This window comes from Clavelina lepadiformis, chromosome 5 (genome assembly GCF_947623445.1).
Source record: "Clavelina lepadiformis chromosome 5, kaClaLepa1.1, whole genome shotgun sequence".
NCBI lineage: Eukaryota > Metazoa > Chordata > Ascidiacea > Aplousobranchia > Clavelinidae > Clavelina > Clavelina lepadiformis.
In genome coordinates, this window is record NC_135244.1 from 24,311,815 (window position 1) to 24,338,811 (window position 26,997).

The 26,997-nt window shown below is 38.3% G+C and overlaps 4 protein-coding genes across 4 annotated transcripts; all 4 read left to right on the forward strand.

The window, feature by feature from the left end:
• The first annotated feature begins 1,244 nt into the window (after window positions 1–1,244).
• Window positions 1,245–8,642, forward strand: LOC143461189 (kelch-like protein 12). Its single transcript, XM_076959011.1, has 12 exons — window positions 1,245–2,456; window positions 3,245–3,368; window positions 3,446–3,599; window positions 3,870–4,087; window positions 4,239–4,388; window positions 4,651–4,741; window positions 4,922–5,016; window positions 5,358–5,562; window positions 6,053–6,193; window positions 6,896–7,057; window positions 7,142–7,271; window positions 8,406–8,642. The coding sequence occupies exons 1-12, from the start codon at window positions 2,407–2,409 to the stop codon at window positions 8,509–8,511; spliced, it is 1,626 nt and encodes a 541-aa protein (XP_076815126.1). The 5' UTR covers window positions 1,245–2,406; the 3' UTR covers window positions 8,512–8,642.
• Window positions 8,643–8,927: 285 nt separating this feature from the next.
• On the forward strand, window positions 8,928–11,084 carry LOC143458736 (general transcription factor II-I repeat domain-containing protein 2-like). The gene has a single exon (XM_076955588.1). It carries the CDS (start codon window positions 9,270–9,272, stop codon window positions 11,082–11,084), a length of 1,815 nt encoding a protein of 604 aa, XP_076811703.1. The 5' UTR covers window positions 8,928–9,269.
• Window positions 11,085–13,547: 2,463 nt separating this feature from the next.
• LOC143461193 (ubiquitin carboxyl-terminal hydrolase 19-like) lies at window positions 13,548–15,985 on the forward strand. The gene is made up of 8 exons (XM_076959020.1): window positions 13,548–13,695; window positions 13,771–13,914; window positions 13,987–14,054; window positions 14,242–14,352; window positions 14,688–14,889; window positions 15,275–15,427; window positions 15,566–15,715; window positions 15,783–15,985. Coding segments are annotated over exons 1-8 (918 nt in total). The 5' UTR covers window positions 13,548–13,693; the 3' UTR covers window positions 15,871–15,985.
• A 63-nt stretch (window positions 15,986–16,048) lies between these two features.
• Window positions 16,049–26,393, forward strand: LOC143461190 (kelch-like protein 7). The gene is made up of 13 exons (XM_076959012.1): window positions 16,049–16,063; window positions 16,138–16,216; window positions 17,202–17,325; window positions 17,411–17,564; window positions 17,828–18,045; window positions 18,196–18,345; window positions 18,607–18,697; window positions 18,872–18,966; window positions 19,303–19,498; window positions 19,984–20,124; window positions 20,834–20,995; window positions 21,080–21,224; window positions 25,043–26,393. Exons 3-13 carry the CDS (start codon window positions 17,311–17,313, stop codon window positions 25,146–25,148), a joined length of 1,473 nt encoding a protein of 490 aa, XP_076815127.1. The 5' UTR covers window positions 16,049–16,063; window positions 16,138–16,216; window positions 17,202–17,310; the 3' UTR covers window positions 25,149–26,393.
• The last annotated feature ends 604 nt before the right edge of the window (window positions 26,394–26,997 follow it).

Sequence of the window (26,997 nt, forward strand, 5' to 3'; positions counted from 1 at the left end):
CTTGGTTGGAGGGCAGTTGATATGCGAGGGTACTCGCCATACAAACATACGATTGCCCGTTAAGCAGTATTCACGCTTGATTGAGCACGATGCAAAAGATCGAAAATAAGACGATTGTTGACGTAATAGAAACTGTCGTGAGTCTAGATGAAGATTCACCTGAACGGTTGATGTAAACACAAAGAAACACATAAGCAGCAAACAACAGAACATGTTGTGTTTCTAATCAGAGAAATGTTTCGGTGGAATGATTTTGAAACCAGTACAAGAAGTCCTGAATGTGGCAGAAGAGGTTGTAGCGTTGTCATCTTCGTCTTGGTAATCTCTGTCAGAAAGTGAACTACTCTGAGCTGAAGCTATTGCTGTCCTTGTCGTTAAACCAACTTGTTTACAAGAACAGAGTTGGCAGTACCAACCACATTGAAATACGTCGGGTTTGTCACCAGAATGCAGAGCTTATTAATGCAGATGCAGAGCTTATTTGTCTTAACTTATGTTATGTTAACTTAATTTACCTGTTGAATTAATTTTCTGACTCTATTGTTGCATGCGGTTAGAGTACTCTAACCTCTTTTTAGCCAAAAGGTTTTAAAATTATAACTGAAATAATTTACTAGAACATAGTAATACCGCTACTTGTAAGATATCTATTGAGTTGCAATCACCGTGACTAGTGTAGAAAGCTCATCTGTTCTCATGTGCCTCTCTCTGCTCGCCGGTAGAAGTGCGAGCTTATAAAACGTGAAGCGATGGGAGTGAAAATATTCGACAAGAAAAACGGAGCATTTCAAAACATGTGCAGCGAGGAAAACAGTGTGTTGCCAATGGGAGTTACATGTAGTTGAAGCTGACGTGTAGGTAAATACAATCAGTGTAAAGTTAAGAAGGGGGCATTTGCAATAAAGATTTCTTATCAGCACAGGTGCTGGAAACAACCTGGGAACGTATTAAAAGGAGTTTACACAAAATTATGCAGAGTAGGTTTCCAAATATCAAACGACAGTTGAAGTGTTATCAAAAAAAAAGTTCATAAACTTCCATCAATAACTGGAAACCACTTTTCTAAGAAATGATGTAAAAAATAAAAAAATAAATAAAAAAAAGATGTTACCCAGGAGGCTACAAATGTAAGAAGCTGAAGTGTATTTTTATTCAGATTGATAAAAATGTTTCAATAGCAGGTGATCGATGCAAAACAAACTATTTGCAAAGTACAGTCTGGTTAAGCTTAAGCAGTGTTCTAGCACAGTGCTCTTCAACAGGGGTTCCGCGCAACATGTAGTGGGGTTCCGTGAGTTTTAAGGGTTCCTCGTTTATTTAGGGAAATTGATTTCTTGCTTCAGCATTTTGATGCGTCATTCCGATTTTTTTAGATCACTGCACCGCATTCATACTCCAAGTAGGCCAGTTTGTACAAGAAGTTGCTGAGTGCAGTCAACAACCGAATAAAATATTAATATAATTGTTGCGTCACTTGCTGTTAACAAGAACTTTATTGTTGCATCACACTCATAAACAGAACAAAAACAGAAGTTGCTTGAAGGGTGTCGAAATGTGTATGAGAATTGCATTAAGCAACGTTGAGCCTCGATTTAAGAAGATTGTAAAAGAAAAGCAACAACAACAGAATCATTAAATGTCTGACTTTATAACTTTTGTAATAACTGTTTATGTTTTGAAATGTGTAATTATTTTTTGAAGTGTAACAGTGTAATAACGAAGTATTTTATTTTCTGACCAAGCAATTCGTAATTTCTAAGCTTTTGTTAGTGGGGTTCCGTGACAAACACGAAAGTACATGAGGGGTTCCACGTTGACAAAAAGGTTGAAGAGCACTGTTCTAGCACGCATGTATAAACGAATTTTGTCTGAAATGTGCAAACATAGGCACAGGTGGCTTTGAAATGTGCAGCTGATAAATTTTAAATAACTTAAATTTTATTTAATTCTATTTTCAACAATACACCAACCACGAACCAGGCAGGCACCAGTATATAAACCAGTTAATGATTTACCTTGAGAAAATGTTTGCTGAACTTGTTAATGAACGCTAACCTTCCATTGCTGCGGCATCACTGTAACTTTCCTTTTAGCACATTTTAAGACCTAATAGTTTTTCACTTTTTCCTATTCAGTGATTATATTATTTGTGCTTCTTGTTTGACAAGTCTACAACGAGGTTGCCATACTTTCACTTCCTCAGTTAATAGCCGAGATTAAACAATACGAGTTGATTCTTTTAATACAACGTTACTTGTGCTTGATGGTAACTGCTATTTAGTTTGGTAAATATTGTCTGAGCTTTTATGACTATGCTTTGTTTAAAATGTTGCAGGATTTTGCATTAAACACATAGTTTTGTGTTCAGTTGAATTATTGTTTATTTTTTGCATCAAACTGGAAAAGATGGAATTCAACAACAACCACGCCACTGAAATACTCAGCAACTTGAACGAGTAAGTTGTTAATTTTAATCCGTGTTCATTTGTACAAGTTTTGTGTAAAACATTCAGTTTTAGAAAATGCTGTTTTATATATTTTGATACTTTCTCATAGAAATGCCATTTTTACACATCATAGTTATGGCATATTATACATATTACATATTATGGCTTATATATTCACACATCATAGTTATAATTATCACATCATAATTATGGCTGGTGCAATAAGTAAAATAACGTTATGTACATTTTGACAGTAAAGTTTGTAGGATTGTTTGTTGAAAGGTTAATAGTTTAAGCCTAGTTTGAACGGAATACATCTTCACCCGGCCATTTATGAGCACATAAATGACATATTTGGGTGGTAAAGTTGTGCCCTTGAGCTTTGTTTACTTCATAGTGATGAAAGCCTTAAACATTCTACTCTGCAGCTTGTGAGTGTGGTGCGGAGTTGCAAACTGCAGGTCATTCTGTGTACAACAGTTTTATTTGTCGTGATTTCTACGGAATATAAGACCTGCGAGTTATAGGCGACAGCACAACTCATAGGCTGGCTCATAGTCATGTCCTCATTTAGGTATTTCCCAGCTTGCCATTTAAGGACTTAGGCAGATCCATTAAACCTTATGCTTATGATCACTATACACTGCCTACCACAACAAAGTCTCTACTCTAATGTGATGAGGTGCTGTTATGTCATTGATTGTGATTATCGTATGGGTTGATATCTGTCACAATTTTGCTAAGTTGATTGCCAAAGTTAAAATTGTTTTCTGTTTCATGATCTATGTGTTATAAAGGGAAAGAAAAACAACAAAGGACTTCTGTGACTTCACAATAAAAGCTAGAGGAAAACAAATCCCTGTTCACAAATGTGTGGTTGGTTCATTCTCGGAATATTTCAAGAAAATGTTCACTACAAAAGTGGAATGGATTGAATTCTTTCTAATTCACTTATTCACAAAATATTTTAATTATTTAATGTTCCTTTTTGTTTATAGATGAGCGAAAGTTATTCGAACGAAGTAAGTGTTAAAGAAATCAGTGGTCCAACAATGGCATCGATCATTAACTTCATATACACTTCATGCATAATCCTCACTCATGACAATGTATATGATGTACTGGAAGCAGCAGAATATCTATGCATTCAAAGTAACTGTTATTACTGCAGCTCATTCTGTGATACTTGTTGATGTAACGCTGTGCATAAAGGCTGCTAGTGTTGAGTTGCACAGAACATATTTCGATTCTTAAAATATGATAAATAAATGTGATGTTTCTGAATGAACTCAATATAATGTGATTCAGGAAACTTCTTCGAACATTTTACTTAAATAGGCGGCAACTGTAGATGAATGTTATATTGTGATTAGGTGATAACTGATAAGTTTTGTTCTGGGATAACTTGGAATATATTTTAAGGTTTGAAGGAAAACTGCAGGAAATTTTTCAAAGCATCTCTTAACGGAGAAAATTGTTTGAAAATTCGATCTTATTCAAACCGATACAACATGGGTGATGTTGTTCAAGCAGCTGAAACTTTCATTTCCAAAAATCTTGGAGCAGTTTTGAAAAGTTCAGATTTCCTTCAGTTTAATGTTGATGATGCCATGGCTATGCTTAAGTTGGAATCAGAGCAGGTACGGCATGTTGGTGGTAATCTAAGTTTTGTTAATTTAGCGAAAAGTCTTTAGAATATTAAACATTTTTTCCAGTAAACTTAATGACAAATGTAGTCTGTCTTCATTTTCTCATCATGAACTTCAAGCAAAATCCTTCGATTTGTTTCAGGATTCGATCGACGAGGACAAGTACAGGAGCGTGGTTTCTTGGATAAAATATAATTTAGACGAGAGAAGAAAACATTTCAATGATTTGTTTCATCTTGTTCAGCTCAATTCTTTATCAAAGAAATTCTTAAATGAAGTTGTTTATAGAGAAGTAAGATTGTCTGAGTGTTGGTCTGTTTATGTGAATGTGTTTATTATAACTTGCATGGATTTCGAATGAACTTTATTGCATCTAAATCCATCATCATTGGATACAAAATTGGACACATTTAACTGGATCCATTACATCTTATTTAGATACATTGGATAAATATAAAAGTCCAGATCTCTGGAACCAGAGTCTTCCCATCAGATTTAGTTCAATATCATGTCCATGACATCAAATTACGGTCAAGATAATAATGTTTTTGCAGAAACTGGTCAACCAATCAGCTGACTCCATGAACTTGCTCGTAACTGCTTTGTTTGCTCGGATACCAGGAAATGTTGACAACAAAGATAATTGTGAGTCATGTTGGCCTTAACTTTGCAAAGTTTTACTTATATTGAAATTAATCTTAGGATTAGGATCAAAGCAACTCCCAAAACTTACAACATCAGTCCCAAGAGCATTAAACTGATTTCGTTAAAACCGAAGTTGTTTCAATAGTTACATCATGTACTTGATTTTCTTATTTTTAACAGGTCAGTCTGATGAGATACTTATCACCGGTGGTACGGGTTGTAAACAAAGTGTTGCCAAGTTCAACACCAAGACAAAGCAGTGGAATGACATGCCGGTATGTTTGGTTTATAAATTTATAATGAATTCATTTAAAACTAAAAATGTTGATGTGACGGTTTTCTGTCTGATTAATACAACGAACAATGGAAATCTCATACAACATAATCAATCACAACAAAACGTTGGTAACATGACTATTCTTTTGGAGAAACTAAACTGATGTCATTGTTGGATTGTATCTTGATCGTATCGATCGTTATGTATTGTCACCTGCAGATAGTTTATGACTGTGTCTGGCCAGGTCATTAATAACATCATATCCAGTATTTGGTTGACATTGTTAGTAAGTTCACTTCAGTTGATGTTGACTTTATGCAATGATGTTTCATCATACAGAATACAAACATTGATCGGATGTACCCATCTGCTGTAAATTACAATCAGCAAATTTTATTGATGGCTGGTGGTAGGCAACGATTTAGTAGCACTTACTACAATTCTGTTGAGATGTTGAACTTGAATGATGAGAATCCAAAGTGGGATAGCAACTTGCCTTCTATGGTAGAAAAGCGATGGTCATTTGCATCAGCTTTATTGGATGGTAAGTTATTATGATGTCATAATAGTGCTCGTACAAAAGTGAACACATACGCTTCGTTTATTCTAAACCTGCTCATGTGCGTCATAATGTAGAATATAATTTTGGTAACTCGACAACAATACTGCTTGTATGATGTCATCACAAAATTTTAAAACTCTGTCGAAATGAAGCAATAGCTAGTTGGTGTCGGATAGGTTGTAACCTTGGTGTTAAATTAGTCTCCATCACCAGCTACTGTGATTATCAACAAGATTGCTTTGTTGCGTTCATTTACGCGAGTGGCCTTCAACCACATTCTGCCATAAAACTTTGGGTCGTTTTCAATTAAGATATTTGCCTCCTCACGTGCTTTCCATGCAATTTACAGACGGTGATAGTGAACGTGACCACTGTTAGACCGCGCAGGGAACGCACTTTGGGGTGATTGATCGTATTTTTAGGACAAAACAAAATCTACTTGCATAAATATTCACCTGGTTGTGTCGTTTAGGTCTTGTTTATTGTGCTGGTGGTCATAGTGGCACTGGTCGTCTATCATCATGTGAAAGTTACAATCCTGAAGAGAGGAAATGGTCTTCAATAAGAAACATGAATACAAAGCGAAATGCGCATGCGTTGGTCAGTGCACGAGGTGAGTTTATTGGATTCTTCAAAGCAAATTTTTACCAAAATTGTTCTGGTCGTGCTGAGAGCATCCAACTGCACACAAGCAAGCACTCGCTCATTCTTCGTGTTCGTTTTGCTGCGATAAGTTGGAGCGCCTGTTCATTCAAGATTTCTATTCTATTCATTCCAGATTGCTTTGCACTCTGCTACTTTGCTCTGCAATAGACCGGAGAATAAGAACCTGGCCACTATCTTGCTTATCACGTGATGTTACAATAGTTCATGGCGCTGCAAGTTTGTCGTTGTGAATGCTCTGTGTGTTTGCGGGTTGAGATGATAATCTGATAACAGGAATTTTGCGTCAACAGATGTCGATAGATTGTCGATGTCGATTTTGCATCAACAGATGTTTTTCGGCAATAGTTCATGGCGCTGCAAGGCGCACCTGCAGTAGAAGCTTCAGCTCCACATTGATAAAACTATACCGGGACCTGCCCGGGGACCACAGTATAAGTGAAGCAGATACTCGCGTTCTTATTCGCATATTTTGCTTGATATCGTTCATTGACACGTCACAGGCCCAGTTTACAACGCAACAAAGTGCACATGGTTGCTGTAGTAGCTTTTATTTGTGTTGACTTGTCATAGTGGGATGTGAGAGTAATCACGCTCCATGTCAAGCCCAAGTGACGTGTTTGTTTGATTGATTGATGGTTTATTTTGAAAGGTTTGCTTTATGCACTTGGAGGATATAATGATGACAACAATGCGACAAACACAGCAGAATGTTATGATCCACGAAACGGAAAATGGAAATATATTCCATCGATGAAAACCTGCAGATATGGATTAACTGCTGTTTTATTAAACAACGAAATATACGCGATAGGTGACTCTTGCTGCAATTGCAAATATCTTTCAAATGTTTAAGGAGATTTATGACTTGTCATGTTCTTTAAATAAATTAAATCAGGTGGAGCTGATCTCTCTGTTGAAAAATACAACCTGGACACGAAAACTTGGATTGATGTTCCATCTATGAATGAGGAAAGATTTGGTGGATCAGCTTGTGTAGTGGATGGCCTTATATGGGTGTTTGGGGGGTGAGTTCGATAATCTTGTTCCGCGATTTTGTAGCTTGCATGCGGAACTTGCCTAAACTGTCTATATAAGTTGCTCTCAACGTTTCATGGTTCGTGACCCTCAAATTACGTGGCCCCCTTACAGTGACCCTCAAATTACGTGGCCCCCTTACAATGACCCTCAAATTACGTGGCCCCTTACAGTGACCCTTAAATTACGTAGCCCCCTTACAATGACCCTCAAATTACGTGGCCCCTTACAATGACCCTCAAATTACGTAGCCCCCTTACAATGACCCTCAAATTACGTGGCCCCTTACAGTGACCCTCAAATTACGTGGCCCCTCACAGTGACCCTCAAACTACGTGGCCCCTGTTCATCAATCAAAGATGTAGATCGTTGATTGCAAAACACTTTTCACTTCATTACTGCGTGTGTAGAAGCCTTCGTGCCTCTAATTTTGCACAAAACGTGAGAATTTTGTGTCCCGCTTTGCCTCGTTTTCCCCTGCCACCACACTGTATATAGCTCACTAGTGAAGCATCTGCTCGTGGTTCTCGGAGAAAGCCCCGTGGCCCCCGGTTGAGAAATCCTGCGCTAGAGGGAGACGAAGATGATTGGACGAGAAGGAAACATCAAACATCAAATCTCCTTCGCAACTTAATATTCGTTTATAAAGAAATAGGGTGACCTAATCACGTGATGAATATGTAGGACTTAAAGTTTGAAGGTTTTTGCGTCCAATCTATGAATTACTGGATTTGTAACAAAATACACTGACAATGAATATGACCCGATAAAGGAAACAATGATTGACGTAATGAGGAACGGAAAATTAAATTAATTTCTATAAATAAATATCGGCAATATTCCTCTGTTTCTTGATTTCTCACTTTCCGTAAATTATTGTGACGTTCCTCACATTCCTTCTTCCGTCAATTAGTATTGCCCGACCATGAATAGAGTATAAGATGCTAAGACAATAGAATGATGACGCACTAATGCACGATGACGAAACAATGAGCGGTTGTTATGTCATCGTCTATTGTGTATTTTTGATTTAATGAAATTTGGTTTGATTAAAAATTGAGTAACCCATTTGCGAATGTTTTTAATGTTGTGTTGACTAATTCACTACTTCATATAATTTATAGGGCATATGCCATAAAAGTTGAGTTCTATGATCCAGCCACCAACAAATGGCAAGTATCGACCAACATGGACAGACAACGACTTGGTCCTTGTGTCCTTTCCATCTGAAGTTTTCATGATTTTATAGTTGTTGCTTTATTTGTTTATTTTGCTCAACAATCGCTTTCATTTTGACGTCACAAAAAGGACCACTTTCGTGATTGATTTATTGTGTTCGGGGAATTAAATCGATAATGTCAGCTTGGGTTGGAAAATCGGAAAAAGTACATAGATAAGATAAGTCGCATTTTTTATAACTAGGGCGATTACTGTTTGACCTAAAAAGTGAAAATTTTGACAAATTTTAGCATAAAAAACTATTTTTTGACAAATTACTAATGACAAGTCACAATCATTCTTGATAAGTTACTGGATTAACGGTACACTACTAGGCTAGAATTAGCGTAAGCAACCCCGAAAAGTCAGCTAGAGCTTAGCAGTAACATTCATCAGTACAAATACACTAACCGTAAGCTGACTATGACTTAGTTCAGGGTGGTCCAAACCCTGGCACGCGGGCCGCATGCGGCCCGCGTGAAGCTTTTGTGCGGCCCGCGAACACTTTGTGGATGCCGGAATTATCAGTGCTAAATCCAAGGTTTAAAAATACACCTACGCTTTATAAATACATTACATTCGCCACAACCCTAAATAAGTCGTGCATAATCGGGTCAATAGGTAACTATGAGGGAACAATGTCGGTTTGTGACGACACAAACGTGCGTTGATATTTTGCTTTTGTTGCTAGCGCAGAGTACACTCTCGAATTTGGTTGTAAATTAGCTGCAACTCGTTTATTTAGTCAAGGGGAAAAGTTTACTAAAAGCATGAGTGTCAAAAGAAAAGTGTCAGAGGAAAACAGAGAGTTCAATTCTACTTGGGAGGAAAGGTATTTTTTTGCCAATAGCAATGGTAAACCACAGTGTCTGGTTTGCTTGCAAGTTATTTCAGTGCCTAAAGAGTTTAATTTAAAGCGACATTACAGCACCATGCATGAGAAAAAATATGGCCAATACCATGGAACTTCTAGGGAAGCAATTTTGAAAGAGTTAAAGGGCAATTATTCCAAGCAAAAAAAAATGATTATTGGTTTTTCCAAACCCGATTCAACTGCAGACCTTAAAGCTTCATACGAAGTTGCTCTAACGCTCGCAAAACATGGAAAAGCTTTTCGAGACGGGGAGATTGTAAAAGAGTGTGCGATTAAGATGGCCCTTTCCTTTGGAGATAAAAAAATAGCCAAAAAATTTGAAAACGTTTCTTTATCTCATCAAACCGTTGCAAGAAGAGTGGCAGAATTGAGCGAAAACGTGACTGTGCAATTGAAAGACGTTGTTCAACAATGCAAGTACTTCTCTTTAGCCTTGGATGAAAGTACTGACATCAGTGACGTTTCCCAGCTTTTGGTTTTCATTCGCACTATTGATAAAAACTTTACTGTATTTGAAGAACTACTCAAGATATCTCCACTTCGTGGAACTACAAAAGGTATCGACATATATAACAGCCTTGCGTCTGTCGTTGATGCTTATGGAGGATTTGAGAAGTGTGCATGTGTTGTAACAGATGGTGCCAGGGCAATGACAGGACGAAAGAGAGGACTAGTTGGCATTCTAAAAGATCATGGAGTGAACTGCCCAACATTGCATTGTATCATTCACCAAGAAGCACTATGTGCCAAAGTTTTGCAGATGAGTGATGTTATGCTTAGTGTGACGAATATAGTCAACATCATCAAAGGGGGAAACAGAGCCCAGAGACATAGAAAATTCATCCAGTTCTTAAAAGATGTGGGTGCAGAATATGAAGATGTTCCACTATTTTTAAAAATTCGATGGTTAAGTGCAGGCAAAACATTGAAACATTTCTTTTCTTTGCGAAAAGAAATACTAAATTTTCTCCAGAATGAGATAGAAGGGACGACCGAGACATACCAGATTCAGTTGAGTGATGACAAGTTCATTGGTTCGTTGGCGTTCTTGACAGACATTAGTAATCACTTCAATATCCTAAACATGAAACTGCAAGGTAAGAAACAAAATATTTCTCAATTGGTTGGACACATTGAAGGTTTTCGCAAGAAACTTGTGCTATTTAAGGCTTCTTTGCAAAGGAATGATGCTACCCACTTTCCTGCATGCAGTGAAGTACTTGGTGAAAGAAAAAGTATCGATTTTTCTGCATTTTCTGACAAAATTGGTGACATCATCGATGAGTTTAACGACAGATTCGCTGACTTTGATTTGCTGAAAGCACAAATGGAGCTTTTCAACAATCCAATGGAAATAGTTATAGAATCCCAACCATCTTACGTTCAGCAAGAACTATGTGAATTGCAGTCAGACCCTTTTCTTCTTTCACGTAAGAATGAGCGTTACGACGCCTTTTGGAGGCTTTTAAGCAACGAACAGTTTCCACGATTAAACGACTTCGCACTGAAGATATGCTCCATGTTTGGTAGCACATACATATGTGAAAGCACTTTCTCCATTATGAAGCGATTAAAAAGCGACACACGGAACAGAATGGCTGATGAAACCCTGGATGCCTGCTTACGTCTGTCGACCACTGAATTTAAAGCAGAGATCGACACCATATGCAAAAGCAAAAACGCAGAGTCGCAAGCAGAGATTAAAAAGTGAGTTAGGCGTGCAGCAAAACATTAGGTCGATCAGAACAGCAAACTCAGTCCTTTCCTTTCATTCATTTCATTTCATTCATACAACTGTATTTTGTAAGCGACAAGATTTGTTAATGTTCATAGCCTGCGAACAGTAGTTAACAACGTTTCTACTTTCAGCAACGCGTTATCATTTCTCACTATGCGGCCCGTGAAGTTTTTCTCAGACCCTAATGTGGCCCTTCATGTTCGCAGTCTTGGACCACCCTGACTTAGTTAATGCAAAATATTGTTGTTTGGTAAACTTCATTACGCTTTACTTATACCTGTCGATCACACGAAACATTGTATTAATGCTCACCAAATGCATTGAGTCATGAACATCGTTATATTGAGACGTAATAAGGATGGTAATTTTGGTTCGTTCATTACGTCCCTTATATAAAACGAATTAGTTAGTTTTGCCACTAATTTTTGGCAACCACTGCATTGTTAGATTTGCTTCTCATTTCAACCATTTTTGACAAGTCAAAAAATAATTGCTCTACTTATAACAGTGAACCATAAACAGAAACACATCAGGGCTGTTGTCATTAAGGCGGCCCCTGGTTTTATTGGCACAAGAGTCGAGAAGATGGTTTTGTGAAACTGCTTTAAAACAAAAATTCACAAATTTATGCGAAATGAAGTTCAAAGCAACATTCTTTAAATCCCGCGGTTTTGATAAAAATAATCCCGAGGTCGGGACTAGAAATAGGGTTAAAATTCCGGGATCCCAACCCCAATGTCAGCTTCATCTTTTTAACAAAACTATTATTGTGCAGGTAGAATTGTGGTTAAAGTGATGTTTTTAACTTTGCACAGACCTCGATCGTTTACGTAATTCCGCATTCGCATTCATTCCGCGGCGCGTTACGCATAAAAATTTTGTCTCGAATTCCAAGCAAAGTTTGAACAAATAGACGAATAGTAAACAGGAACTGAATTACTTTATCACACGCGCTGTAGAAAACACGCAGTTCAGGTCGCATGCTTCGCTGGCCACACGTCTCAACGTCACACCTTGAGCAGGTCCAGTGCGTTGAATTAACCTACGTTGTAAAATAAGGAATAGGCTATTAATGCACCCTATTTCAAACAAGGGTGTTATATTTTTCGTTATGTTAGTTAGTTAATGCTTTTATCAACTTGATGAAATATTTGGGGATGTGATGGAAGTCGATATCGGGAGCTTTGATCCATTCCAAGCAAACACCAAGAAAATGATGAAAACCTGGAATGTTGAAAATAAAATAGAAAAATTTGAATATTTGGAATTTGATCTGAAATATTTGGAAGGAGGCAGAAAGTGTTTTGGAAAAGTTGTAACTCTTTCATGCAAAATAATATTTTATGCTGATTATCTCACTTGGTTTAAGTGTATGTTTTATTGCTAAGCTTTGCAAAGTGCACGCTGTATAGCCCAGGCCCAATCAATCATTTTATTTTTGATCAAAAGCACGGTGGAGACGAAAGATCAAGCCAGGTGTAACATATGATATTGGAATGTTTACTGTATGCACGCTGCCGTACATATTACAATAACATCCTTCTACGTCACATGCCGTACTGGTATTTTAGGTTGCAGTGTTGGCATAATGCTACACTAGTGAAGCTATTTGCAATTTTTTAACAAATACTGCTCTTGGTTCAACGCCAACACAGTCCAAACAGAGCTGCAGCATCCACTTTATCTGACGAGAGCAAACTAGACCTAATTAACCCGAGATACACCCGTTATAAAGTTTAAGTACCGGTAAGTTTTAACTTCACGAGCTTCTTAACTGACATGAGGAGCCTGTGTACTAGTACTGAGTCGTAATTAATCTGTCTCTGCTTGTCAATCAATAAGTTCACTTGAGTAATTACAACACTGCAACGTCTCCTCACTTGTAACTTCAAACACTGACTTAATTATAAGTCATTTTTATGGTCATCATCTTAGTAAAAGTTTGAGGCTAAATATCACAAATAGTGAAATATTCATATATGATAAAATACTAATGAAAATATATAATAAATAGGAAAATAGTAGTATCATATATCATCGGGATTAGTAATAGTAGTATATCATAGCGTATATACGTACGATTTGACGATTTCACCATCGGAGGCAGGAGAGCCCGTGTATGAAGTTGTGATTCTTCAACGACGAACCGAACCTGAGGTGGGGTCACGATGCACTTATTGCGACAAGACTCCCGGCAATGATGTCAAAATTAAAAGATGTTTAAAGTGCCTCAGAGTCGCCTATTGTGACCAGTAAGTCGTCCATGAATTGTTGGCGTGCTGCCACAGCTTTTACATTTGATTTGCAAACCTAATGGTTTACTTGCGTGTAAGTTTCACTGGAAATGTGACATACAAGCTTTTTAAGTTAATAGATGTCGGCAAGTAACGATTGCGGTTATCTGTCCAGTTATATTGACTCTATATAGGTTATATTCTGTAGCACACCGGCAACTAGGCTATGTTGTTATGTGTGAGCAATGTGGAATATGTATTTGTTAACTTAACATAACACACCTATACATGCTTCAGTAACTGATCAAACCAGAGTGATACATTTTATCAATATGAACAAACAATCACATGTAAGTGTATGCGATGACTTCGTATGTGGTTAAATGTGAGTTGTAAGACACACTTTGAACTCCATTATGATGCAGGCAATGCCAGCGATGTGATTGGCCGCAACATCGGAAAACTTGCCAGAGAGTTCCTGACCTTGTTGGTTTTCCATTTGTGGCTTCGTTGAAAGAATCGTGCACATCCTATGACAACATTAAAACATGTTTAATTAAATATGCAAGGCAAGTGCAGGCATCCTTGTTAATATTTTCAGTGAATTCAAATTGCTTAGAAGTCTCGCTTCTCTTTTCCAGACACTCTATCGAGATAAGCTACTTTCAGAACAGTGAAATTACCGATGATGATGTCACAGTGAATGACAGTAAGTTGATCTTCGTTAAGGTAAAATTTACTCATTCATCACTCCTTCGAGCCTATGTAGTTACGTTAGTTACTATGACCATTATTCTCATGCTACCTGACTTATTCTAATTTTGTACATTTTTGCTAATTGAAAGATTGAGATGAGTTGTTTGTCGCAACCTAACATCGTCTAATCATCTTCGCAGGTCTCAATTTCCACATTACTCCAATCAACTGGTCTGGTAACAACATCGAAACGCCGTTGATAGATTTCGGTAATCTACTGCATTATAGGCTTCTATGGACAGAGAACCATAGTAAATATATAATTTCTATGTTGTTTTATGTCTGTGTGGGCATAAAATGAACAACTTATTTGCCTAAAAGTCCTGTATATACTGTAAGATTTTTGTTTAGCTCTGAAAACCTATTTAAATAAAATTTTCTAAGCACCAATTCCACGACTCTTTCCTGGAAGCTAATGCTCCACTAAAGGATTGAAATGATAAAGAAGAGAATCATAAATCCTGTAACAAGTCGCACAGCGTATTAAATCAACCTACTCCAAACCTATTCATTGATCTATTGTAGTGTCAAAAATGCACCGGCTTTGTTGCTACGATGCTAAAAGTTTTATCAATTTTATTTCCAGGCCAAGACAAGATAGATTTGAAAGATTATAAATTCCTGGTGATGGACTGGAACACCGAATCAAAGTCACCCACGTTCGTCAAAGTTTCCACCAAACAGTTCGAACCCGAAGTTCTAGACGTGGGGGAGCAAACTGAAACAGCAAACTTGTACGATTGCATCCGGCTCTTCAAGCCGGAAGTCCTCGCTCCTGAAGAGGCCTGGTACGATCCCCTTTGTTATTGATGTCTATGTTGTGAGGGTGTGATGTCTATGTTGTAAGGGTGTGTTTGGAACTTGGCAATCTTCGCTATGATGATAATGCTTTTGGGCAACCCACAATGATAACTTCCTTGGTGATAGTAAGCGTTGCTGGTGTCGTTTGGAACTGTTCTTTATGCTCAGAATATGGGTTCTCACTCAGATTATTGCTAAAGTTTCGATGAAACCGAAATTAGTCCTTTGAAATACCACTTATAACTGAGTGTCTGTTGCGTGAAGCTTTTTACCGTCGAGCTTATAAGCACAGATCAACTGTCAGATCAAAAAGAGATGATAAGGAGTTTTCTCACAACTTGAAGAATGAAAATTGACTTGAAATTGTTCCAGGTTCTGCCCAAGATGCAAGGAACACCGCGAAGCAACGAAGGAAATGTCGCTATGGCAACTACCAGATATCCTCATCGTCCAGCTGAAGAGGTTCTCATTCAAGAACCACCTTTGGAGAGACAAGATCGACATGTTCGTTGATTTCCCAACCAGGTGCATTGTGATGTTCAACTCATGAGCTCCGTTCACTGTCGATGCACGTTTGAGCGGCACCTGCTTAGATATATTACTTTGAGATAGTCTCAATGCATGTATCAGGGTGAGAATATGACCTAACAATTCATCTTGCAGCGGTCTGGACATGTCACCTTATTGCATCACAAAGCGCGACGGAAAGCCCCAGATTCGCAGTTGTCAATCACCACAAGGGATTATTCGGGGGATATTACACCTCCTACGTCAGATTATCCGACCTCGGAAACAGCAGGGAAAGTACCGTTGGTGAGTGGGGTTCCGGGTATTCTCCTGCCCCGGGTCTCTTCTTTCTAACCCATCGCCCTCGTTTCAGGCTGGAGGTTGTGCGACGACAGTCACGTGACAAGGATACCGTCAGAGAAGCAGGTTGTGACGAAAGCAGCCTACGTCATGCTTTATAGACGACGTGAATCAGGGAACGTTTATGAGGTGACTCGATCTGTGACATCACTCATATTATTCGCTCACATAGGACGTAAAAATAACGTTGCCCTTTGTTTAGGAGATGACGTCACCATCGCCCTGTGCACCGGAAGGTTTGTCTTTTGTCTTGTGACATCATAATAACTCAATAGCTAACTCGTCAAATACGACGTAACTTCCGCTCTCAACTTCTTACGTCGATCCGCGATCGTCTGTTTATTTGCTTCATATATATTCTTATATAGGACGTGTTCGAGTTGGACGAAGCCTCTGACATGGAGACCGGAGAACAGAAGATGACGTCGCTCCGGGATTCCCCCACAGGTATGCTGAATTATTTCAGCCAAACGGTTGTGAACGTCACTAATGACGCCTCTATTTGCATTTGACATTTGGAATATAAGACCTGCGGGTTATAGACGACAGCACAACTCATAGTCATGTTCTCATTTAGGAATTTTCCAGCTTGCTATTTAAGGACTTAGGCAGATCCATTAAATCTTATGCCTATGATCACTAGGGCAAAAAGTTTTTTTTACCTAAAAGGTTTAAATTTTGACCTTTAGAAAAAGGTTAAATTTTGACCTTATTTTGACCTAAAAGTTTAAATTTTGACCTTATTTTGAAAAACGCTATGCTGATAGTCTCTACACTGTCTACAACAACTTTCTAATCTAAAGCTGCATTTACAATTGACAAAACGCTTTTCTAGTGTTGACTTTTTTTCGTTTCTGCGTATTAAGATTGACAACTTGCAGTTTCAAATGCAATGCTTTCACATCGTGACGTCACCAGACGCGCTGAAAGGCCTTCCCTCTCTTTGTGGCTTTGGTTCTAAGTATAATTTGGGGCACTGGAATTGTTTGCGGTACAAGAAAAGTGAAAAACGGAAGAATAATATTAGAAAATTACAAGTTTAATAGATTTTGACCTAAAAAAAGACCTAAAAATACAATTTGACCGTATTTTGACCTAACATTTTGACTTTATTTGACCTAATAACTTCTATACCACACGTCGTACAAAGCTGAAATTTGTTTTGTGCTTGTTTGATAGCATTCTGAGCAGGTAAAAAAAAAATTGACCATATTGACTTTCGATTTCGACACCTCGGCCGTTTTAGTGTTAAACCTTATGCCTATGATCACTATACACTGCCTGCCATAACAAAGTCTCTACTCTAATGTGATGAGTTGCTGTTGTGTCATTGATTGCGATTGTTGTATGGGTTGATATCTCTCACAATTTTGCTAAGTTGATTGCCAAAAGTAAAAATCGTTTTCTGTTTCATGATCTATATGTCATAAAGGGAAAGAAAAACAACAAAGGACTTCTGTGACTTCACAATAAAAGCTGGAGGAAAACAATTCCCTGTTCACAAATGTGTGGTTGGTTCATTCTCGGAATATTTCAAGAAAATGTTCACTACAAAGGTGGAATATATTAGATTTCGTAACTGTGCTAACTGAGTAATATGTAACATACTTCAAGTGTTTGCTATCGCTTGGTTATTTTTAGATGAAAGAAAGTTATTTAAATGAAGGAAGCGTTAAAGAAGTCAGTGGTCCAACAATGGACTCGATCATTAACTTCATATACACTTCATGCATAATCCTCACTCATGACAATGTATATGATGTACTGGAAGCAGCAGAATATCTACGCATTCTAAGTAACTGTTAATACTGCAGCTGTTTCTGTGATACTTGTTGATATAACGCTTTGCATAAAGGTTGCTGGTATTGAGTTGCACAGAACATATTTTGATTCTTAAATTATGATAAATAAATGTGATGTTTGTGAACGAACTCAATATAATGTGATTCAGGAAACTTCACCGAACATTTTACTTAAATAGGCGGCAACTGTAGATGAATGTTTTATTGTGATTACGTGATAAGTTTTGTTCTGGGATAACTTGGAAGATATTTTAAGGTTTGAAGGAATACTGCAAGAAATTTTTCAAAGCATCTCTTAATGGAGAAAATTGTTTGAAAATTCGATCTTATTCAAACCGATACAACATGGGTGATCTTGTTCAAGCAGCTGAAACTTTCATTTCTAAAAATCTTGGAGCAGTTTTAAAAAGTTCAGATTTCCTTCAGTTTAATGTTGATGATGTCATGGCTATGCTTAAGTTGGAATCAGAGCAGGTATTGCATGTGGGTGGTAATCTAAATTTTGTTAATTTAGTGAAAAGGCTTCAGAATATTAAATATTGTTTCTAGTATACTTATTGACAAATGTAGTCTGTCTTCATTTCTCATCATGAACTTCAAGCAAAATGTTTCGATTTGTTTCAGGATTCGATCGATGAGGACAAGTACAGGAGCGTGGTTTCTTGGACAAAATATAGTTTAGACGAGAGAAGAAAACATTTCAATGATTTGTTTCATCTCGTTCAGCTCAATTCTTTATCAAAGAAATTCTTAAATGAAGTTGTTCATAGAGAAGTAAGATTACCTGAGTGTTGGCTTTTTTATATGAATGTGTTTATTATAACTTGCATGGATTCTAATGATCTTTATTGCATCTAAATCCATCATCATTGGATACAAAATTGGATACATTTAACTGGATACATTACATGTTATTTAGATACATTGGATAAATATAAAAGTCCAGATCTCTGGAACCAAAGTCTTCCCATCGGGTTTAGTTCAATATGATATCCATGACATCAAATTAACGTCAAGATAATAATTGTTTTGTAGGAACTGGTCAACCAATCAGCTGACTCCATGAACTTGCTCGTAACTGCTTTGTTTGCTCGGATACCAGGAAATATTGACAACAAAGATAATTGTGAGTCATGTTGTCCTTAACTTTGCAAAGTTTTACTTATATTGAAATTAATATTAGGATCAAAGCAACTCCCAAAACTTACAACATCAGTCCCAAGAGCAATAAAATGATTTCCTTAAAACCGAAGTTGTTGCAATAGTTACATTATGGACTTGATTTTCTTATTTTTAACAGGTCAGTCTGATGAGATACTTATCATTGGTGGACGGGATTGTGAACAAAGTGTTGTCAAGTTCAACACCAAAACAAAGCAGTGGAGTGACATGCCGGTAGGTTTGGTTTATAATGAATTTGTATAAAACTAAAAATGTTGATGTGATGGTTTTCTGTCTGACTAATATAACGAACAATAGAAATCTCATACAATGTAATCAATCACAACAAAACTTTGGTCACATGACTATTCCTTGGGAAAATAAACTGACGTCATTGTTGGATTGTATTTTGATCGTATCGATCGTTATGCATTGTCACTTGCAGATAGTTTATACCTGTGTCTGGCCAGGCTATTAATAACAAAATATCTACTGTTTAGTTGATATTGTTAGTAAATTCACTTTACTTCAGTTGATGTTGACATTATGCAATGATGTTTCATCATACAGGATACAAACTTTGCTCGGAGATGGCCATCTGCTGTAAATTACAATCAACAAATTTTATTGATGGGTGGTGCTGAAAGACACACTTATTACAACTCTGTTGAAATATTGGACTTGAATGATGAGAACCCAAAGTGGGATAGCAACTTGCCTTCTATGGGAGAAAAGCGACGTGCATTTGCATCAGCTTTATTGGATGGTAAGTTATTATGATGTCATAATAGTGCACGTGCAAAAGTGAACACATACGCTTCGTTTATTCTAAACCTCCTCATGTGCGTTGTAACGTAGAATATAATTTTGATAACTCGACAACAATACTGCTTGTATGATGTCATCACCAAATTTAAAAACTCTGTCGAAATGAAGCAATAGTTGGTGTTGGACAAGTTGTATCCTGGTGTTAAATTAGTCTCCATCACCAGCTACTGTGATTATCAACAAGATTGGTTTGTTGCGTTCATTTACACGAGTGGCCTTCAACCACATTCCGCTATAAAACTTGGGGTAGTTTTCAATTAAAATATTTGCCTCCCCACGCGCTTTCCATGCAATTTACAGACGGTGATGGTGAACGTGACCACTGTTAGACCGCGCAGGGAACGCACTTTGGGGTGATTGATCGTATTTTTAGGACACAACAAAACCTACTTGCATAAATATTCACCTGGTTGTGTCTCGTAGGTCTTGTTTATTGTGCTGGTGGTTGGAATGACACTGGTCGTCTTTCATCCTGTGAAAGTTACAATCCTGAAGAAAGGAAATGGTCTTCGATAAGAAACATGAAGAAAAAGCGAAGTTACCATGCGTTGGTCAGTGCACGAGGTGAGTTTATTATCGGTCTCTTCAAAGCAAATTTTTACCAAAATTGTTCTGGTCGTGCTGAGAGCATCCAAGTGCACACAAGCAACAAACTCGCTTATTCTTCGTGTTTGTTTTGCTGCGATAAGTCGGAGCAACCTGCGCGCCTGTTCGTTCAAGATTTCTATTCTCTTCATTCCAGATTGCTTTACACTCTGCTACTTTGCTCTGTAATAGACCGGAGAATAAGAACCTGGCCACTATCTTGCTTATCACGTGGTGTCACAATAGTTCATGGCGCTGCAAGTTTGTCGTTGTGAATGCTCTGTGTGTTTGCGGGTTGAGATGATAATCTGATAACAGGAATTTTGCGTCAACAGAAGTTAACATCCACCAGTGATAATAGCAATGTATGAAATTACTACTTCAAGGCTCGAAATAAATTATGCCCGCACATACAGTATAAGCTTCAGCTCCACATTGTTAAAATAGTACCGGCACCTGCCCGGGGACCGCAGTATAAGTGACGCAAATACTCGCGTTCTTATTCGCATATTTTGCTTGATATCGTTCATTGACACGTCACACGCCCAGTTTACAACGCAACAAAGTGCACATGGTTGCTGTAGTAGCTTTTATTTGTGTGGACTTGTCATAGTGGGATGTGAGAGTAATCACGCTCCATGTCAAGCACAAGTGACGTGTTTGATTGATTGATGGTTTATTTTGAAAGGTTTGCTTTATTCGCTTGGAGGATATGATGATGACAACAATGCAATAAACACAGCAGAATGTTATGATCCACGAAACGGAAAATGGAAATATATTCCACGGATGAAAACCCGCAGATATGGGTTAACTGCTGTTGTATTAAACAACGAAATATACGCGATAGGTGAGTCTTGCTGCAATTGCAAATATCTTTCAAATGTTTAAGGAGATTTATGACTTGTCATGTTCTTTAAATGAATTAAATCAGGTGGACGTGACGGTTCAAATCGTCTCTCTTCTGTTGAAAAATACAACCTGGACACGAAAACTTGGACTGATGTTTCATGTATGAATGAGGAAAGATATGGTGGATCAACTTGTGTAGTGGATGGCCTTATATGGGTGTTTGGGGGGTGAGTTCGATAATCTTGTTCCGCGATCTTGTAGCTTGCACGCGGAACATGCTTTGAATGTCTATATAAGTTGCTTTCAACCTTTCATGGTTCGTGACCCCTTACAGTGACCCTCAAATTATGTGGCCCCTTGCAGTGACCCTCAAATTATGTGGCCCCTTACAGTGACCCTCAAATTACGTGGCCCATTCCAGTGACCCTTAAATTACGTGGCCCTTTTACAGTAACCCTCAAATTACGTGGCCCCCTTCCAGTGACCCTCAAATTACGTGGCCCCTTACAGTGACCCTCAAATTACGTGGCCCCTTGCAGTGACCCTCAAATCACGTGGCCCCTTACATTGACCCTCAAATTACGTGGCCCCTTCTAGTGATCCTCAAATTACGTGGCCCATTCCAGTGACCCTCAAATCACGTGGCCCCTTACAGTGACTTTCAAATTCGTGGCCCCTTACATTGACCCTCAATATACGTGGCCCCCTTACTGTGACCCTCAAATCACGTGGCCCCTTCCAGTGACCCTCAAATCACGTGGCTCCTTACAGTGACTTTCAAATTCGTGGCCCCTTACAGTGACCCTCAAATCACGTGACCCTTACAGTGACCCTCAAATTACGTGGACCCTTACAGTGACCCTCAAATCACGTGGACCCTTACAGTGACCCTCAAATTACGTGGACCCTTACAGTGACCCTCAAATCACGTGACCCCTTACAGTGACCCTCAAATTACGTGGACCCTTACAGTGACCCTCAAATTACGTGGACCCTTACAGTGACCCTCAAATTACGTGACCCTTACAGTGACCCTCAAATTACGTGGACCCTTACAGTGACCCTTAAATCACGTGGACCCTTACAGTGACCCTTAAATTACGTGACCCCTTACAGTGACCCTTAAATTACGTGACCCCTTACAGTGACCCTCAACTTACATGGCCCCTTACAGTGAACCCCAAATTACGTGGCACCTTACAGTGACCTTCAAATTACGTAACCCTTTACAGTGACCCTCAAATTACGTGACCCTTTACAGTGACCCTCAAATTACGTGACCCCTTACAGTGAACCCCAAATTATGTGGCCCCTTACAGTGAACCCCAAATTACGTGGCCCCTTACAGTGACCCTCAAATTACGTGGCTCCTTGCAGTGACCCTCAAATTACGTGGCCCCTTACAGTGACCCTCAAATCACGTGCCCCCTTACAGTGACCCTCAAATCACGTGGCCCTTTACAGTGACCTTCAAATTACGTGGCTCCTTACAGTGACCCTCAAATCACGTCGCCCATTACAGTGACCCTCAAATTACGTGGCCCCTTACAGTGACCCTCAATTTACGTGGCCCCTTACAGTGACCCTCAAATTACGTGGCCCCCTTACAGTGACCCTCAAATTACGTGGCCCCCTTACAGTGACCCTCAAATCACGTGGCTCCTTGCAGTGACCCTCAAATTACGTGGACCCTTACAGTGACCCTCAAATTACGTGGACCCTTTCAGTGAACCCCAAATTACGTGGCCCCCTTACAGTGACCCTCAAATCACGTGGTCCCTTACAGTGAACCCCAAATCATGTGGACACTTTACAGTGACCCTCAAATTACGTGGACCCTTACAGTGACCCTCAAATTACGTGGACCCTCAAATTACGTGGCCCCCTTACAGTGACCCTCAAATTACGTGACCCCCTTACAGTGACCCTCAAGTCACGTGGCCCCCTTGCAGTGACCCTCAAATTACGTGGCCCCCTTACAGTGACCCTCAAATTACGTGGCCCCCTTACAGTGACCCACAAATTACGTGGCCCCTTACAGTGACCCTCAAATTACCTGGCCCTTGCTCATCAATACAAAATGTAGATTGTTGATTGCAAAACACTTTTCTCTTCACTACTGCGCGTGCAGAAGCCTTCGTGCCTCAAATTTTGCACAAAAACGTGAGAAATTTGTGTCCCACTTTGCCTCGTCTTCCCACACTGTATATAGCTCACTAGTGAAGCATCTGCTCGTGGTTCTCGGAGAACGCCCCGTGATCCCCGGTTGAGAAATCCTGCACTAGAGGGAGACGGAGATGATTGGACAAAAAAAAAACATAAAACAGCAAATCTCCTTCCTCATAACTTTATATTCGTTTATAAAGATATAGGGTGACCTGATCACGTGATGAATATATAGGACTTGAAGTTTGAAGGTTTTTGCGTGCAATCTATGAATTACTGGAATTGTAACAAAAATTCCTCTTCCGCGTCAATTAGTGTTGCCCGAACATGAATAGAGTATAAGAGGCGAAGACAATAGAACGATGACGCAATAATGCACGATGACAAAACAATGAGCGGTTGTTTTGTCATCGTCTATAGCAGGGGTGGCCAACCAATCAGAGACTAAGAGCCTCACTTCTTACTGTGTTAACCGAGCCACATCATACACATCATGATTTATGACGTTTTTTCTTATTACGTCATGATACTGCATCAGATATTGTTTCAGTTTCATCATCTTTATTCTGGGTCGAAATCTAATGTAATCAGTAGGGCCCGCAAAAGTCAATAAAGTCAAAAATTTTTAAGGACCTCGTCTGACCATGAATCAAAGAATAAAGTTGTTTTCAGCACCTGGGGGATTGTTTCTAAGAAGTTTATAGGTCAAAATAAAGTCAAAATTTACAATAAAGTCAAAATTTTCAATAAAGTCAAAATTTGTCAAAATATGGCTTTTTACAAAGTTTTTGTGTTTCTTGAGAGTAATTCTTGTAAAAATCCTCGTGGAAGCATTGTAAATCAGGAACTGCGACACAATTAAACCATATTAACCCATAAAAGCAGGAAATAAGTCACAATGCCCACTTGGATCAGCAGTAACTTTTATCGCAAATTGTCCATTGTTTATTCATTGTTACGTATTTAAATAATTCTTATAAAACACTTCCTCTTCATAAACGTGGTATTTTCGAAGATCAACAGTTTGGATTTTAGGAATAGCCTACTGACATTCTGTAATACAAAAATGCCTAAGCAAGCTAAATCGTCTTCAGCAAAAGTTAGACAGATTTGTCGAGATTTTTCTGATGAATTTAATGCAACTCCCGGGGGTGATTTAAGGTGCAATTTTTGCGAGGTTATAGTGAAGTGCGATAAAAAGTATTTTGTTGACAGTCACAGGAAAAGTAAACGCCAGATCAAGCTGGATTGGAGCAACAACAAGCATTCCCTGTTTAATTTGCTGTTTATTAGAATTTACCATGCGGAGAAAATCGAGGCAAAGTGCCCTTTTCACAAGGACAAAATAACACAAGCTACCTAAATCTATCGCCAAAAAAACACGACGCACTTTTTATAATCCATAAAACACCTTGACTTTTCGACAAAATATTACGTTTGGGTCTGAAATCGACAAAATATTATGTTTGGGTAACTGGAGAAAGAACTGTGGCCGCTACAAATAAGCAATTTCGTTAGGTCAAAATAAAGTCAAAATTTGATAAAAATAAAGTCAAAAAAAAATGTTTTTAGGTCAAAATAAAAATGGCCCTAGTAATCAGTCATTATTTAGCAAATATCAATCGAACATTAGCCAGTAGAGATTACTTTTCTGTATTATTTATCTGCCTAAAATGGGTGAAATGTGCTCTCTTTCGGAGGTTCAATATGAACGAAAGAGCCGCATAATACCGGGCAAAGAACCGCGGGTTGGCCAGGCCTGGACTATTGTGTATTTTTGTTTTAATGAAATTTGGTTTGATTAAAATTTGAGCAACACTTTATTTGCGAATGTCTTCGATGTTGTGTCGACTAATTTCCTACTTAATATATTTTATAGGGCAGGTGCCAACACAGTTGAGTTCTATGATCCAGCCGCCAACAAATGGCAAGTATCGACCAATATGGACAGACAACGATCAGATCTTTGCGTACTTTCCATCTAAAGTTTTCATTATTTTATGGTTATTGCTTTATTTGTTTATTTTGCTCTACAATCGTTTTCATTTTGACGTCACAAAAGCGACTACTTTCGAGATTGATTTATTGTGTTGGGGGAATTCCTTGAATCGATAATGTCAGCTTGGGTTGGGATTTCGGAACCAAATTAAAGTCCCGTGAATTGGAAATTCGGAAAAAGTACACAGATAAGTCGCATTTATTTCTTGTAACCAGGGCAATTACTTTTTGACCTAAAAACCTTTTTTTTTGACAATTTACGATTGACAAATGACAATCATTCTTGATAAGTTACCGGTTTAACGGTACACTATTAGGCTAGGCTTAGCGCAAGCAACCACGAAAAGTCAGCTAGAGCTTAGCAATAACATTCATCAGTACAAATACACCAACCGTAAGCTGGCCTTGACTTAGTTAATGCGAAATATTGTTGTTTGATAAACTTCTTTACGCTTTACTTATACCTGTCGATCACACGAAACATTGTATTAATGCTCACCAAATGCATTGAGTCATGAACATCGTTATATTGCGTAGTAATAAGGTTGGTAATTTTGGTTCGTTCATTACGGTGCTTATAAAACGAATTTGTTTTATATTTTGCCATTTATTTCTGGCAACCACTGCATTGTTAGATTTTCTCCTCATTTCAACCATTTTTGACAAGTCAAAAAATAATTGCTCTACTTATAACAGTGAACCATAAACAGAAACACATCAGGGCTGTTGTCATTAAGGCGGCCCCTGGTTTTATTGGCACAAGAGTCGAGAAGATGGTTTTGTGAAACTGCTTTAAAACAAAAATTCACAAATTTATGCGAAATGAAGTTCAAAGCAACATTCTTTAAACCCCGCGGTTTTGATAAAAATAATCCCGAGGTCGGGACTAGAAATAGGGTTAAAATTCCGGGATCCCAACCCCAATGTCAGCTTCATCTTTTTAACAAAACTTTTATTGTGCAGGTAGAATTGTGGTTAAAGTGATGTTTTTAACTTTGCACAGACCTCGATCGTTTACGTAATTTCTTCTTGTTGGAACAATATTGCTTTAGTTTGCAGTTTTAAGATACAAAGAAGAATCGAGATTGATAATTCTTTTCACTTTCGGGTAATTCGATATTTTAAATGGCAGATTATTTCATTTTGAACAAGTTTTATTCAAATCTCTGCTTAAAACTTTGTTCGGTAGAAGTTTTAGATCTGGTTGTGTTTGTAATTTTATTAAACAAAATGTTTAATTCGTGGCCAGTCCAAGGAATCCTTGCAGACAGAATCTACAGCATGTTAGACATGAGGTCACGTTACGTAGTCAGCGTAGATCGTCGATATCTGCTTAGCCCTGAGTTTTGCTGTTCGTCGTCCCAGGCTCGGCAGTGCATCAGATAAACAGCTGATCATGTTCATGAAAGGTGACATGCTTGCTGGTTGCTGATTCATAAAAGAAATCATCAATCAAAAAAATCGGAAAACAACGTCTCACACCTGACGTCATTTCATCTTTACAGCACTTCCCTGGTAATAAGCCAGTTCTTAGTTATTGTTGAAGCATTTATGTGACTCGCCTTAACACGTTCGATAAAAATTTATCACCAACTACCCTTGCTCCTGTTCAGTGGTTTTGATCAATAGTTCCAAATTCAAGCAACATAAAGAAAACAAGTTGACATCAATTGCGAGTGTCTGGAACCAAACATTTACTTTCTATCATTGAAAGGTGTCCTGCCAGATAATTGAGTTCTATGATCCAGCCACCAACATGGACAGATAGTTTCAAACTGCACTGAAAAATGTTATTTTTTTTTCTAAGACTAATTGAAAGCCGACTACACACGTCGA